Genomic DNA, 16,712 nt, shown 5'->3' on the forward strand with positions numbered 1-16,712 from the left:
CAGCATTTTAGGACACAGAGCTGCTGCCTTGTGGTAGATGTATGATGCTGTAAACTTCACAGCGAGGGAGTTTTATTGCTCATGAGAAAAGGATTGTTGGCTGGACTTTCTCAGTGATGTGTTTTAATGCTGACTCTGTAAAAAAGGAGTTGGATGTGTGGAGGATTCGGTTTAAAGCTCTCGTTTGTCCTCCAGGTCTCCGAGTCTCGAGTGGTCGAGTGTCCCAGCATTCAAATCACCACCATCTCACCTGAAGACGAACCTGCACCCACAATTCCCAGCTACTGGGACATGGGCAACAGTGGTGTTTGGGACAGAGAGCGCCTCTACCTCCCCCTGCTGGATCCCTTCACCTACCGGGACAGATGCCCAGGCTCCCTCAGCCCCAGCCCTGCCTCCAGCCCCTCCTCTAGGGGATGGCTCAGCCCTGCCTCCAGCTGCGACTCGCTGCTGGTGGAGGATGAGGAGCTCAATGAGACCACCATCAGCTTTGGGTTGTCGCCATCTACGAGGCCTACGTCACCTGGGGGGAAGAAGCGGAGAAACTCTCCGCTGGCTTCTCCTTGCACATCACGGAGGGGGAGTTACTCTGAGGAACTGCAGGGGTGCAATCTGGAGGGGGGAGACCTCACCTCTCACTCACAAGGTCCGCCCACCAGCTGTGAACTGAGCATCCCTCAGAAAACCAGGAAGAAGTCTCTGGAACAGGTGAGATGAGAGTTTTTCAGGTGTTGCTGTTTGTGATTGATGCATTATTTGATAAAAAATCGATAAATACAAGATGGGTCTCTCTTTTTTTAAATTTTTTATTTTTTATTCCAGTTGTCCCCGAGGGAGGTGGAGAAAGAGCCGACTGCAGGACACGGCTCCCCCTGCCCCCTGCCAGACACCCAGCAGAGCAGGAGAGAGCCTCCCTCACTGGGCATGGATTACCTCTCTGTGCCCCCTGCCCTGGCCTGGGGCAGAACCAGAGCTAGCGCTCACAGCCCCCTGTTCAGGCAAGAAAAAAATACATTAAGATTAAAATCAGAAGGAAAGATAATTTTATTTGAAACTTTACACACAGTAACAATGAAACTCTAAAACACATTACATTGCAGAGTCCCACGCTAATAAAAATAGTGTTTTCAACATGTTCTTAAAGGGTAACAAAACCATAAATCAACGTTTTTGGCTGTTGACCGCAATAAATGGGGCTTTTGATGTCTGTTGGTGAATTTATAATGAAGTTTAATTCCTAAAATTATAGTCAAAAACCAACCATGTGCTGCCCCCTACAGGTTGAAATGAAGTATTACAGTTGAATTTTGTGATTGGTCAACTAGTGTTCCAAGTTCTACGTCAGGGGTGTCACACTCAATCGTACAGGGGGGCAAAATCCACACCTTAAGTTGCGGTCCGAACAGAATAAACATTTATTGAACACTCTAAAACTAAATTTTTAAAACTCTAAAAATGTAACTTATTAACATAATGATGAACTAGATATATGGCATTACCTGTGATAATGCTAGTGTGAATGCTGTAAGCTGATAGCTGAAAACGCAGAAGCTGATAGCCAGCTAAAATATTAGCTAAATGCCAAATTAACCTGAAAAAATAGAAAGAAAAAAAAACAGGTTAGCCAAAAAATAGCTAATCTTTAAAATAGCCTAAAAACTGGAAAAAGCACCTACATTAGCCAACACAGCTAGTGAGTAAATATTAGACTAACTCCAAAACAGCCTAAAAAACTTTTCAAAAGCCTAAATTAGCCAAAACAGCTAACATGTAGATGAAATATTAGCTACATTCCAAAATAGCCTAAAAAAATCTTAGTAAATGCCAAACTAGTCCAAAAAGCTAGCAGAATCACAATTTTTAAAACTTTAAAACCATAACGTTTTTTAACATAATTAAGAATAATAAAAAGGCAGGAATATCATTCCAGAATAAATCAACTTAAACCTTAAATAACTTTCAATATTTTACTCTCCATAAAAATATGTTTTCAGAAAAATTATACAAGTTAGAAATAAGCACCAGATAAAATTGGGTCATTAATGACAATAAAATAAAATAAAAAGCCTCCCCTGGCCTCTCCTTTTTTGAATTTTTTAAACCTGGGCTGAGAGTGGAGTCAGCTTCTAACTGTCCTGTTTGGTTACCCTTTAAGGCATTTTTCTGATGATAAAGGACATACAGTATATAGAAATTAAGCTTAATTAAGCTTGAAAATACATTTTTAAATATTATAAATTCCCACTCCATTCCGATCCATCCACTTGCAGAGAAATAAATCCATATTTTGTTGCACTGCTAACGTTAGAGGTTGTGCGGAGCTGTGAGCTAGCAATGAGATGATGGAAAGTACATTTCTGATGAACTCCAGCCGCTCTGCAGAAACTATGTCCTTGAAAATGACACAGGTTTTTAGATTTTGCTGTAACCATTTACCACCGGAGCTCCAGTGTTTGGATTCACTGTAACGCTCCAACCGTTAACACGATCAACGAAATTCCAGCAGAATTACGTTGACCATCAAGCCGCTTTTCTCCTTCAGAATCTGCTGGAATTGATCATGTTAACGGTTGAAATGTCACAGTATGTTAAAGATTTTTGTGTTTAAGCTTCACCGACGATGCCTCAGGTGTTAAAGGGTTAAAATTATCATCATAATTAAAAGTCCTTTGTAAAAAGATCAAAAGATGATCGTAGTTAAACTATAAAATATTTATGACAATAGAAGTGTCTCTTTCAATCTTATAAACAGGGAAACTGTGACTTTTAAAGTGTATTTTGTATTTTTAGTATGTTCAAATGCAAAAAAAGACAAAGAAGGGACCAAGAGCTTGGATGATTTTATTGTCTAACAATCCGGCGGTCCACATGTGGAACTTCTGCTATTTTCTCCTCAACTTTGTGGTTTAGAAGAAAAGAGTCCGATCCTTTTGTCTTCACTTACATCAGTAGTGAGATATGTGCATTCATTACTGGAAAATATTCAGTTAAATTGGGTTATAGCTGAACTTTGCACAAATCCTTTTGTTTCAGTGAAGTTATTTTCCAATTTTGGGAAAATAGTTCAGATTTAAGAAACTGCATCTTCACTTTTTAACCTTAGTGGCAGAGAGAGAATGCTCCTTTAGTGGCTACAATGACTAGATTTTAGCTGAATTCAGAACATTAACCAGAAAACAAAGTGTGTTTGTGATATAATACTTTTAGAAATGGTCTAAAAACACTCTAACACTCAAAAGTTCACACCTGGACAGGTTTTCTGTAAATTGCTTTTGATACTCATCCAAAGTCTGCTGCATGATAGTTTGGACACTACATTTAAGACGCTTTTATTCTTTCTTTGTTTTGTTCTATTTCTAGAGCAGGGTCAACCTTTAACACTAAAAGAGCCACTCAAGTCGATTTCTCATTCACAATGTCCCATCTGGAGCCATGAAGTCTTCCTTCACTCTTAAAAAAAATAAAATATAACACTTTTTTTCAGTTACTGTTACTATTACTATAAATATAGATTAACTTTTTTTGGAAAAAAAAAAGAAAATATTTTTTTCCCCTAAAATAGGAAATAACTTTTAACAGAGATTCACTTCCTTTCAAAATAAAAGACACTGTATCACATGGGATCATCACAATGCAGCAAATACTGATAGCAGGGATTTAAAAAAAGTAATTTTACTGATGCATCTCTGATAGAAATTTGTAAACCAAACTAACCAAAATTAAATTAGAGCTAATTAAGGGAAACTTATTGTTTTTGTATCCATAAATATCACTTAAAAATACCAAATTCACTTTATAATCCAGTGCACCTTAATTATGAATTCTCCAATTGATTTTCTGTGGTAAACGGCACTTGAAAATCTGTGAAGGTTTTAGTTTGGTGAACGATAAGAACTGCTCGTGGATTGCTGTTGCATTATGGGTACTGTAGTCAGGAGCCTCACAGAGTGATATGTACCATTTTTCAACTGTTTGTGAATGAGATGACTTTTTTTACTTTACAAATACTTTTTAAAACTAAAAACCTTTTAACAGAATTAAAAGAGCCACCGGAGGTTCTAGAGGAACAAAAGTTGATTTTTTTATTCGTTTAAAGCAGAGGTCTGTAACCTGCAGCTCCAGATCCACATGTGGCTCATTTATCTCTCCATGGTGGCGCCTTGGCCAAACATAAAATGAGTCAGCAGCTCCCTGCTAATGGACACCAAACCAAAACTACCTAAAGAAAACAAATAAACAAACCAGCAAACTAAGACTACCAAGGTCAAACTAAAATAACAAAACCCAGCAGTGTAAGACTGCTGAGGACAAAGAGGGGAAGAAAAAAAAGAAAAAGAAAATATATATTTTTTAAAGTAATAATTACTTAATTAGCATTTATTTAATTTATATTAGTTACATGTATAAATTGATGTCTGAGGTTCACATAGACGATAAACTATGTAGGTTTTTACATCCTGTTGATCTGAAGACGTCTTGTTTGATCAACTCTACCTCCAGAATGAACAGATTTTATATGCAAAGTAAAACATCAGTAAAAGGTTTTGTCTTTTATGAGTTAAAAGCACATATTATCTTATGCTGCACAACATTGGTTACTAGCTGTTCAGAGCTGCACTGAGATGATCCTGTTTGGCACAGAGCATATTTTATTTTGAAAATAAGTAACTAGAGCTTCTGTCAAACTTGGAAAAAAAAACAACAAAAAAAACACAAATTTTGAGAGATGTTAGGTTCTTTTTATATTTTTGCTTTTGTTTGTGCAAAAACATTGACATAATTCATATTTATATTTATGCAAATCCAAAGTTAGACTATGCGGCTCCTTCTAGGTTATAATCAGTAGAAAACAAGCCCAAATGGCTCTTTTACTGTTAAAGGTTGCCTATCCCTGGTTCAGGGGAACACCTGAACAGTAAGAAATTCCCTTCTAAAAGAAGAAAAATAGGAGCTTTTTTTTTGTTATGGCTACAATAGATGTCAGGGACAAAATTTCAGCGCTACAATCAGGCAGAAAAAGCTTAACTTTCACATTGTTATTCAAAGTTTAAAAATTCTTCCAGCTTTATTTTTTGCATCTTGTAGATTTAGGATTTGTAGCTTCTTCATCTGTTCCAGCATTTAGTGCTGAACTTCATGCATGATCAATATTTTGGACTACACCTACATTCTTATCAAATGTTAAATTAAATTTCAATCTCTGGTTTGGCAGTCTTATTAAAAGCTGTTGTCTTTTAACAGGTCCAACGCCCTTCCTCCACTTGACTGGCCTCTGCCGTCCCAGTTTGATCAGTACGAGCTCCGGATCGAGGTGCAGCCTCGCCCCCACCACCGAGCTCACTATGAGACAGAAGGCAGTAGAGGTGCAGTCAAAGCTTCGCCAACGGGACATCCTGTCGTCAAGGTCAGATGTTTTTGAAGTTAATATTTTTCTCTGTTGAGGTCGTGCTCGTGATTTTGAAGCAAAGTCACATGTGGCGTCCCAGTGCTGTAGGTCTGCTCACAGTTGGATTCCTGTCCTCTCTCTGTGTGTCTGTCTGCACAGCTGTGTGGATACGCAGAGAGGAAGCCGCTCTCGCTGCAGGTTTTCGTTGGAACAGCTGACGACCGCTCCATCAGGCCACATCCATTCTATCAGATACACAGGTACTAAATTCATCTTTATTTAATCCTTTAATACCAGAGCTCCAGTGTTTATATTCTTTGATTTACTTATTCTTTGATTTACCGCTTTTCTCCTTCAAAATCTACTGGAATGATCGTGTTAAGGGTTGAAAAGTTACAGAATATTAAAGATTTTGTGTTAAAGCATCACAGGTGTTAAAGGGTTAATCTTCATGCATCTTTTAGTCTAGAAGCTAATCTAAAAACAACTAAGATTGGCTTTAAAAATGAAGTGCGACCTTCTCTTCTGCTGCTTTGACTGTTTCCATCAAGCCTTTTTGTGCAGCCTTTTGATATAAAATAGAAAAGCAATGATTTTAAATGTAATTAAACCCCTTAACTACTGAATTTATTTCCAGCTATGAAAACAAAAATCACTTATGTCTTTGCATTTAGGTAATTTTGGAGCCAAAGTGGTTTGGGCATTAAGGGGTTAAGCCTTTTGTCTTAATGCTAATTACATTTCTACTTATTTTAATAACTAAACACTAATTTATGTAAAAGTCCTTTTAACCTTTAAACCCACTCCACTGAAAATTGTGTTTTAACATTTTCTTGTAGTATTTTTCTGATGTTGGAGGACATATAATGAAAATTAAGATTAAAACTGCATTTTTAGTATTTTTTTATTCAAAGCAGATGAAAGCTCGGGTTTATGAAAGGTTGGGTCACGGTCTACCCCCTTCGCTCCTTTCTGAGTCATCCACTGTTAGACAATTAAACCCATGAACGTCTTTGTTTTCCTCGCCTGAGCTGAAATCTGGATCAAAACTGTACGGCTGGATGGCTCCAATACTACACGCCATTTTTATTGCTATGCTAATGTTAGCTTGGGTTTGTGAGATGCAATAAGCGAGAGAGAATATAGTTTCAGGAATGCTGGGAAATTCAACTCAGTGGTAAAATTTCTGATGAACTCCTGCTGCAGAAAACAATATTTTTTTTTTTAGCTAAAAACGTCATAATCATGATTAAAAGACTACTAGGAAGGACTTCACAACAAAAATAGTATACAGTTGGAGTGGGACTTTGAGACAACTATGGCAAATTTTGAAAATGTAGATGTTTCATTTTTTAATGTTGACTATTTCTTCTTTAAAATAATAAAATAAATACAAGCAGTTATGGAAAGGAGAGTTACTTTAACCAGAGATGGATCCGATGGAGAGCATGAAGCTACAACCAAACCGCCCTTAGCAAAGCACGCTCACTTCCTAACACACGTTTCAGGATTCTTTCACATGTAGCTACACAACCGATTGCAAAATTGAGTTTGCTGCTGAAAACAGTTTCCAAAAGACTTCCAGAATGTCATTTTTATTAAAAAAAACAGACAGAAAAACTCTTAGCTCAAACAGTGATTCTAAAATAGCTTAGAAATATTAATGGAAGGCATGAAATAAGAGAAGAATATGTGTAAACCACAAAGAGTGGAAACGTGGAAGTTAAAGCTGAAAGTTTTAAACATCAGTGTTAATTCAGGAGGATTATTTATTCATGATTTGAAATGCAGCCATCATTCAGCTGAAACTCTGAAGCCAATCAGAGAACAAACAAAGTAAAGTGATCATTGGGATTCTATTGTTGTCACATCCACACGCTGTCAGGGTCTTTTGTCTTTCTGAAGGATTCAGAAAAGCATCCAGGAGGGTCTTTTTGTGGAAAATTTCAAACAAATAAATCTTTGGGGGTCTGGTGAATTTTTTCATCCATCCGTCCATCTTGGATCCTATAGTCTATGCAGAAATGCTCAAACTTCTTCCTCCAGTTCTGTTGAGGAAACTTAGAGGTACTCCCAGGCCATCCCAGAGACAGGGTCTCCTCCTGGCAGGACATGTTTGGGATTCGTCTCCAAGGAGATATCCAGGAGGCGATTAAAACAGATGCCCGTCAAGTAGCTTTTCTCCATGTGGAGGGGCAGGGCTCCACCCTGGTGACTAAGCACCACAAAGATGAACTGTTTCAGCTTCTTGCTCGATCTCTTTTGTTCAGTCATGACCCAAACGAGAAACTGTCGACTGATCAGACAGTGTGAGACTGAGTTGGATTTGGGCTCAAGTTCAGATTCTCTGATGCTCAGATGTTTCTCTCCCTGCAGGGTGACGGGAAAAATGGTCGGCACTGCGAGTCACGAGAGCATCCAGGCGGGGACCAAGCTGCTGGACATCCCGCTCAGTCCTGAGAACAACATGACCGCACTGTGAGTGAAGAAACAAGAGCAGACATCCCAGAAAGACGGATCTATCAGAATGAACGTGTTCTCCTTTGAAAACTGTTGTCATTTAGGAAAATATTTAGTGTCATTCTCGTGTCTGTAATTGCTCTCTATCAATACACTGACTTACTTTTCATCACCTAAAACACATTTCCTTTTCTTTATTTTACATAGAGATGATTGCTGTTTAGATCATTTAGTTTTTAGTAGGGCTGTGAAATAAATATTAATGTTAATATTTATTAACGCCCTCAGGCGTCCTGCCGTGCAGCAGAAGAAAATTCAGTCTAAAACAAACTTGAACTTTTTTTATTCTCTGATTGAGATTTTATTAAATGAAAGAGATAATATAGAATTTGTTTGTAGTTTTTGGACAAAACCAATCTTTAATCTTAATAAATGAGGTGAAAGATGAACGTTGATCTTACGGCTGTAATGCATAGCAGCGCCCCGGTTATGGTGGGCGGAGCTAAATTGAGCTGTCTGCTATTAGGAATCTAACAACGAGGAAACCGACTAATATTTTATTTTGAGATGGGGACCGACATGAATTTTCCTCAATAAAAAGCACCGGCGTTTTCTAAAAATTGCTGAAACTCAGCGGTCTCCACGAAAGTCCCGCCCACCGCTGTTACGAGAGGCGAGCGGTTCAGAGTGGACAGACACGCCTCCACCTGAGAGCAGAGTCCAGCCGAGCCGACCTGAAATCCAGCTAGATCAAAATTCTCCAATTTTATTTTTCACAAACACAATAAGGAAAATTGATGAGAAAAAAAATAAAAATAAAACGTAGAATTCCAGGACAAATGTCAAATGAACAGCAGAGCTCTCAGGAGAGAAATTCTCATTTTTTGTGCTGTCTGATGACTGAAGCCGCTTAAGAAAGATGACATCATGGAGCTGTGAGGTCAGTGATGAACCTCTTATCAATAGTGGATCAGTCGTGTCATTTTTAGCCAGAATCGTTCAGTTGATGATACAAGCATTAAATGTGGTACAGTTATAGTCTCTGGGTCTAGTTACAGGAAAAATGTGCTAGCCACACAAAAATCCAATATGGCAGCCATTTTTTTCAAGATGGCTGCCATGGCAGTAAAGTTGGCAGAATGTCATAAAAATAGTTTACTTGATGATGTTTTCAATGGTTTTTTGCCCCGAAAATGGACTTCTAATGCCAGGGTGGCAGTGAGGAGGAGCTCTTTCTGCCTAAAAAATGCCAGTTAATATCCCTGTAATGTTTAGCAATAAAAACCTCATTTTACCTGATGAAGTACTCATATTTTTTCAATGTAACTCATTACACCAACAACCTTTGGTGGCCATCTTGGAAAATGGCCGCCATTTTGGAATTTAAGGTGGCTAGCACTTTTTTCTTAAAATTTGGTGTCTTATAAGTACTTCAGCCAAATTTCACGTTTGTATCCTAAAATGAAAGATTTTTTTGAGTTAGCTGCTCCACTACAACAGAAACTCTTCATGTATGTGGCCCAAACAATCTGTGAATTTCATCTGGATTTTTTTTGCATTTTCATTCAAATACATGTGGATTAGTTTGCTGACAAATTTGATTTTTGTTGTTTTTATAAAATTATGCCTAAAACTTTAATTCTGTTACTTGTAAAATCAGTTTTTAGGGTTCCACTGCAAAATAAATTAAAATTTTTCCAGAAGGAATTTTCTGTTTTTGTATGATTTTACATCTAGTATGTGAATATTACATGGAAAAAGGACAAAATTAATGTAGAGTCTCAAAAATAAGCAAGCAATACAGACGTAAATTAAAAAGTAAACAAGAACTAAGTTTTGGGTTTTAGGTTCCAAAAATAATTGTTCTTAATGTCCAATTTTCTGTGTGATTTCATATTCTGAATATTTGCAGATAAAGTGGCTGGCAAATGCTGTCATTAAAAAATATATATTTCAATTAATCAGGATAAATTTTTTCCAGGTTTGTAATTAATTAGTTATTTTTTTAATTGATTCCTGGGACTAGTTTTTAGATATTTTACTTTTTTTAAAACCGATAATTAGAGCCCAACTAACAAAAAAGTTTTAAAAACTATTTTCCTGAAGCATTTCTCATAAATAACTCCTTTTGTCTGACCAAAGTTAAAACAAAAAGAACATTTTCTTCCTGAAGTGATTCACTGAAATCCTGAAGTATTGCTGAGCTGTTTTTCACTGAACAAAAGATTTGCCACACTTGATCCATCATCTTTACACCTGTTCCCTAATCAGAGCTTTTTATTGAAACAAGAGATTAAATAACCTTAAAATTGAACAATTTCTAACAATAAGCCACTTTTCAACCAAATTCAACGACACTGATTGGATGACAAAACTAAAGTTTGTTTTTTAAGATTCACCAAAGGAAAATGTGAACTCAAAATAAATGAATTTGTGTGTGATAGGATCGACTGCGCCGGCATCCTCAAACTGAGAAACTCAGACATTGAGCTGAGGAAAGGAGAGACGGACGTCGGCAGGAAGAACACTCGTGTCCGCCTGGTGTTTCGTACCCATCTTCCTGTAGCGCCCCCTGTGGCCCCCGCTGGGCGACTGCTGGCCCTGCAGGTTGCCTCTCTGCCCATTGAATGCTGTGAGTCTTCCATGTTTACAAATCTCCCCCGACAAAGCAGATAGATGTAGTAAATCTTTTTAATGAAGGATTTCCACAACTTCTCTCCCCTCAGCTCAGCGTTCAGCACAGGAACTGCCCATCATCGAGTCGGTCAGTCTGACCGCCTGCTCTGTGGAGGGAGGGGAAGAGTTACTGCTGAGCGGAAACAATTTCCTGCCAATCTCCAGAGTCCTTTTCATGGAGAGAGGCACAGGTAAATGTGCACTCCACGTCAGCAGGGCTGACGTCCGTCATTTTACTCTTTTTAACTTTTCAACTGTTAACATAATCAATGTAATGTAATGTCGTTGAGCCGCATTTCTCCTTCAGAATCTACTAGAATTACATTGATTATGTTTTAAAACATTACAGTAAATCAAAGACCATAAACACTGGAGCTCTGGTCTTAAAGGGTTAAGGTCACTAAGGGTTAAGGTCTTCCATCTCTGTTTAACCAGTAAAAACAAGGTGTTAAGTCTCTTCTATGGGGTCAAATCAGGATCAGCTTATGGTAATTGAAAAAAACTGATTAAAAATTGGAAAAACAGAATTGTAACTGAAATTAAAAAAATGCAAAACAAGTCATTGTAATTTTTTTTTTAATTGAAAATTTGAAAAAAATTGAAAACTTGCAATAAAAAAAGAATGCAAAATTATTAGGGCTGTGCATGTTGACTTATTAACGCATGTGATTAACAAATTATGACTAATTCGTTAATATTTATTAACGCAAGTTAGTCGCACATCAATAGCAGCAGCAGTCTTTCTCTTCCCCTAAGCGGTGCAGTCATCCACAGCATGCATTAAAACACTTTTTTCCCACTTATATGTGGTTGTTTAAAAAAAAAAAAAAAAAAACATTAAATCAGTTTTTAATACTTTACAAATTTACTTTTTTTTCAAATTTCACAGTTTTCAATGCTTTTTTTCATATGTTTCCTTTTATTTTTTTCATATTTTGAATAAATCCTTCAAATTTACAATATTTATTTAGGAGTTCAAAACTGCTCTCTAATTTTCTTTTTTTTTCAATCTTGTTTTTCATTCATTTTAAGCTGATCCTGATTTGACCCCATTCTCCTCCGAGCGACTTTCATCTTGCAAAATTTAAACGTGAAAAAACCCTCACAATAATCAACAAACACATTTGATAAATGGTATACACGGCTTTTATTTTAAAGTTGACTGAAGTAGAGCATATCAAAAGTCAAAGTAAGGGAATAATAATGTAACTGTTTCCATTATCAGATGGTAAATTACAGTGGGAGGAGGAGGCTTACGTTGACCGTGACAACAGTAATGAGGTGAAGTCCATTCAGCACTCATATCTGTCGCCCCCCACCACCCTCTCTAAACTTGCTGTGCTTCCTTCAACTCCTTTGTTGCTTTAGAGTCTCTTGTGTGTGAGGGTTCCAGCGTACAGCGACCTCTCTGTTAGCCGGCCTGTGTCCGTCAGTCTCTACGTCTCCAACGGCAAGAGGAAGCGCAGCAGCACTCACTGCTTCAAGTATTTACCTGGTGAGTCCACAGCAGCACTTTATTGTCTCCATGGAGAGCTTGTGTGCGTCCAAAAATGCAAATGTGCATCTACCAGACCAGATGAATGTTAGTAGTGATGCTGTATGGAGAGATATGAGTATCATCCTGATTAACTCTGGATTTGTGGGTATGTAATTCCTGATTTGATAAATTGTGAGTAAATTGTATTTTGTATTTTTTTTTATTTAATAATTTTTGTACTTATGCACAAAATATACAGTATTGTTTGAGTTACAAATCAGGGTGATACTTATTTCTCTCCATGATGCTGCCTGGCTGTACCTACTATACTACGATGTTTTTCCAAACTCCGATCATCATCACGTGGCTACAAAGCTGCAGAGTGTTTAGTTAAAACCCCTCAACCGAATGGTGTTCCAAAAATCTATCAGTGAGTAAGCTGCAGACTGTCATTGAGTCCCCGATAGGTCAACAGACCAACGCCACGTCTCTCATTCGGATACGTTTTCTGTTTTTATTGGAAGAAAGTTTGTTTTAGCTTGCTCTTGATTTTCAATTAAAAATGGCTAGTGAGGCCTTGTTGTTAAAGGTTTCAAAGAAAAATGTTACTTTTTATTCTTATTGTGTGTTACCTTAATGAATACAGAATCCGAATAATTAATTAAAACATATTCTTTTTTTCTGCTTTTATTTCATGACATGCAAAGGAATATTGTATTTGGCCCGTAAACTCGAATCCCATTTAGATTTTGACCCTTTAAGCGAAAAAGTTTGGACACTCCTGTTTTAAATGATTATTTTTCACATGGCCAGTGAAGATTTTTTCTGAAGTCCTGTTTTTGTGAGTTTTATGAACTGAAAACCCAACATATGTTAGAGAAAACAAATTAATATTTAAGTTTATGTTTTAGGAAAGTTTAATTTTTCGAATGGAATTATGGAAATGAAGACTTTTCTAGCCCTAATTCTAGTGCACGTGTCAAAGTCAAGGCCCTCTGGATCATTTTATTTTATTGTTATTAATGGCCCGATGCTATCTCATTTCTAACTGCTATAATTTCGACAAACATGTTTTAAGGAAAGTAAAATATTGAAAGTTATTTAAGGTTTAAGTTGATTTATTCTGGAACAATATTCCTGCATGTTTTTATTCTTAATCATGCTAAAAAGTTATGGTTTTAAAGTTTAAAAAAATGGCATTCTGCTAATTTTTTGGCCTAATTTGGCATTTACTAAGATTTTTTAGGCTATTTTGGAGTTTAGCTATTTATAATATTTCAGTTACGTGCTAGCTGTTTTGGCTAATTTAGGCTCTTTTTTAAAGTTTTTCAGGATATTTTGAAGTTTAGGTATTTTTTCAGCTTCATGCTAGCTGTTTTAGTGATGTTACGTTATTTTTTTGTTTGTTTTTTAGGCTAATTTGGCATTAAGCTAATATTTTAGCTGCTTTAGCATTTCCGCTGTCAGCTTCACCGTTTTCACCTATCAGCTTTAGCGTTTTCAGCTTTCAAATTCAGCGTTTTCAGCTATCAGCTTCAATGTTTTTAGCAATTAATTTCAGCATATTCAGCTATTAGCACTAGCATCTTCAGCAGCCAAATTCATCTTACAGCATTCACACTAGCATTATTGCAGGTAATGCTATATATCTAGTTCATAATTATGTTAAAAAGTTACGGTTTTAAAAATTTTGTTTAGAGAGTTCAATAAATGTTTATCCTAAGGTGTGTTTTGGATTTTGGCCCCTCGTGGGATTGAGTTTGGCATCCCTGCCATACTGTGTAAACAGACAGAATACTACAGTACATGTTGTGTGCCTCTGTATTTTGCTAGTTTTATTTACAGTCTTTCTGAAAAATGCCACACACTTCAAATACACAGATATTTTTGTGTCCACTAGATGTCCTACCAGAGCAAATGAAGCTTTAAGAAGCATGGATAAAAGGCTTTGATGCTTCATGAAGCTTCATCTGGCCCTGAGAAATAAAATAATACATTAAATTAATGTATTAGTCGTTTTAAAACACATTTTTCAGCCTTTACCTAAATTATTTGTGTTTGCTTAGTTTTGTTAATCAAATGAATTTGGTTGAATCTGGTAATTGGAATACAGATCTTAAAATCTGAATGTAATGTTGTCATTCTTCTGCTCTCAGTTATGTTCAAAGAGGAAGATCCTCTGCTGTCCCGCCCCTCCGCTTTGACTCAGGAGGGGGGCACCTCAGGGTCCGTGGGGGCTCCACCCAGGATGGACCGGGGCCTCCCTGTGTCTGATGAGCGAGGTCTCAATTTCCACCTGCTTCCATACCCCACCACCTACTCCCCCCCATGCCCCCCCATGAGCTACAATGAGGAGTACTGCTCTAAACCCGACGCTCTGGGAGAGGAGCCGGGCGGGTCCAGGGGGGCCTTATCCGAGCGTCACCCCAGCTTTGAGAACCTGGAGCTGGGCTTCACCGATCTTCTCCCTCCCCTCTACCCCCGGGGGCCACAGCCTCCCTCCCCCTCCCCATGGCTGGACTCTCCTTACCTGTCCTCATCACCGTCCCCCTCCCACTCCTCTTCTCTCAGTCCTTTCCCAACCGGGAGTCCCATCTCCAACTCCCCCTTGCCCCCCATCCCCTCCTCGCCTTATCCTCACTACTCTGCCTATACTCAGGAGGTGTGTCCCTCCCCTCCAACAAACCCCAACCCTTATCAGGACATCTGCCAAGTCCCGTACTCCCACTTCGAGGGGTGGGACCCCCATGGAAGGGCGCTGGGGATGGGGCATGGGAGGGAGGGGGATGCCAAGATCCAGGAGTGCCCCCTGGAGTTTACCAGCTCCACCTCAATGCATCACCTGACCTTTGAAGAAGGTGAGACAGGTTTACAGACGGAGATCTAGACGCGCTTCAGTGAAGTTTGTCTAACATTATAAACATTCTTCTGCTTCTCCTGGAGGATGTTTCAGTTTGGACACTAGGTGGCGATCACGCTATAGCATTACACCTTATTCCAGAAGAAGAAAGTATGAGGAAAAAAATTATGTCTTAGACCACAAATTGTTACTTTAAAAATATTTCCTTAAAAGAGTTTGGAAAATTAATGCCTGTGAGTTTATAAAGATGTTCATTAATGTTTAAGCTTATGTTTGACCGAGCATTAGCATTAGCCGTCCTATGGGAAATTCCATTAAATATTAGCATCAAGCTAGCGGACTTTAGCTTCATGTGCTAATTCAGTTTAAATTTTTATTAATCAGTTACTGGTCAATTAAACTTAAATTGATTCAAATAGATTAATCGATTTTATTAACCTAGCCGTATTGTGGACGCAATGCTGCGCGCATGTAACAACTCCTGTCCGAGTTCATGTAAATAAAAACAACAAAAATGGAAACCTGCTTGTGATTGGCCACTTTTCTAGTGACCCCGCCCCGTTACTGTTGCTAGGGTAATACTGACGTCATTACTGGATCCATGTATCATTTGTTTTTCAAAGTAAAAGGAACAAAAAAGATAAAAATGACTATTTCATATAATAATTGACACCAAACTACTTCCCCTCCACCTATTAATGTTTAAAATTCATTTTTTTGTGTGTTTTCCCCACCCCGTGATCCAACACTTTTCTTAGAAAATGAATTTAAACATTCATTACATGTTTTCTTCATTTTAAATTTTTAAAAAAGAGGAACATCAAAAATGATTATTCATTTCCCCTTGCTGTATTTGTATGTCCTGCTCTATTGTCAGCACGTTTTTACAGATCAAGTTTCCTGATATTTAGAGATTTGAGTATCAGTATAAATGTAGGTTTTATCTGAACATCTATTACTGAGACTTAAACTCATGAAGGTGCTGTATGAATGTAATGATTTCCCTTTCTCCACAGTGTCAGAGTTCATTGGGGAGGACATGCAGTCTTACCAGTGTGGCTCACACATCAACAGCCAGCCACACTGAGCGGAGAGCAGCCCGTGACCCCGACTGACATTCAGCATCTTTTCAAACCACTTTGATACCTTTGTATGAAGCTGCATCTCTGGATGACTTTGACATGGGGCTTTGGTTACCCGAACACTTGATTCTGACCACAGATATCCATTTTATAAAGGGAATCTAATGTTGTTAAAATGCTTTTAATATAAATTATACAACAAATTGCTTGGACTGAAGATGTCTTCTTGTTTCTTTGTCTTCAGGAAACCAAAAGAAGAGTTTGTGAGGCATTAACTGTTTTCCACAGTGAGTTTAAACTCTACAAACACTGATTTAGTTTTACATTATGATTTATTTTGAATTTGCAGTAAGTTAAACTCAAGAATTCAATAACTGTCAGATTTTCTTGGTATAACTGTAAAAATAGCATCAATTTGATAACTTGTAGATAATAATTTTTATTCTTTTTTTGAATAATTGACTTAAAAAAGTTTAAATTTGAAATGAATTGTTTAAGATCACAGAGGGTAGAGCACGGCTCTTTTTGGGGCTGTTTGAACAGTTTTCAGGAGCAACAGTTTGTCTGTGTGGAGCAGGACGCTCCTGAGGAACAGCAAGACCTGGATCCCAGAAATCCGCCGCTGTTTGGTATCATTCATTCTACTGTCAAACTTTAAAGGTCACCCATGGACTTCCTTCCCTAAAAGAGCTGCAGCAACAATAAAACTGGATGAAAGTCTTAATTTGCAGCCGATTAGTGACGGCAGTAAAAATCCACCATCGTTACAAG

General features: G+C 37.7%; 1 protein-coding gene across 1 annotated transcript in view; it reads left to right on the forward strand.

Annotated features, from left to right (window-relative positions):
• nfatc4 (nuclear factor of activated T cells 4) overlaps positions 1 to 16,144 on the forward strand; it is a 28,436-nt gene extending 12,292 nt beyond the window's left edge. The window contains exons 3-13 of the mRNA XM_024281398.2: positions 196 to 708; positions 823 to 998; positions 5,242 to 5,404; positions 5,546 to 5,646; positions 7,763 to 7,864; positions 10,291 to 10,478; positions 10,573 to 10,713; positions 11,748 to 11,803; positions 11,891 to 12,017; positions 14,156 to 14,857; positions 15,876 to 16,144. Of these exons, the coding sequence (XP_024137166.1) occupies positions 196 to 708; positions 823 to 998; positions 5,242 to 5,404; positions 5,546 to 5,646; positions 7,763 to 7,864; positions 10,291 to 10,478; positions 10,573 to 10,713; positions 11,748 to 11,803; positions 11,891 to 12,017; positions 14,156 to 14,857; positions 15,876 to 15,946 (2,340 nt within the window). The 3' untranslated portion in view covers positions 15,947 to 16,144. The remainder of the gene's footprint in view (positions 1 to 195; positions 709 to 822; positions 999 to 5,241; positions 5,405 to 5,545; positions 5,647 to 7,762; positions 7,865 to 10,290; positions 10,479 to 10,572; positions 10,714 to 11,747; positions 11,804 to 11,890; positions 12,018 to 14,155; positions 14,858 to 15,875) is intronic.
• The last annotated feature ends 568 nt before the right edge of the window (positions 16,145 to 16,712 follow it).

The sequence above is a fragment of the Oryzias melastigma genome, linkage group LG17, assembly GCF_002922805.2.
Source record: "Oryzias melastigma strain HK-1 linkage group LG17, ASM292280v2, whole genome shotgun sequence".
In the NCBI taxonomy this organism is placed as follows: domain Eukaryota; kingdom Metazoa; phylum Chordata; class Actinopteri; order Beloniformes; family Adrianichthyidae; genus Oryzias; species Oryzias melastigma.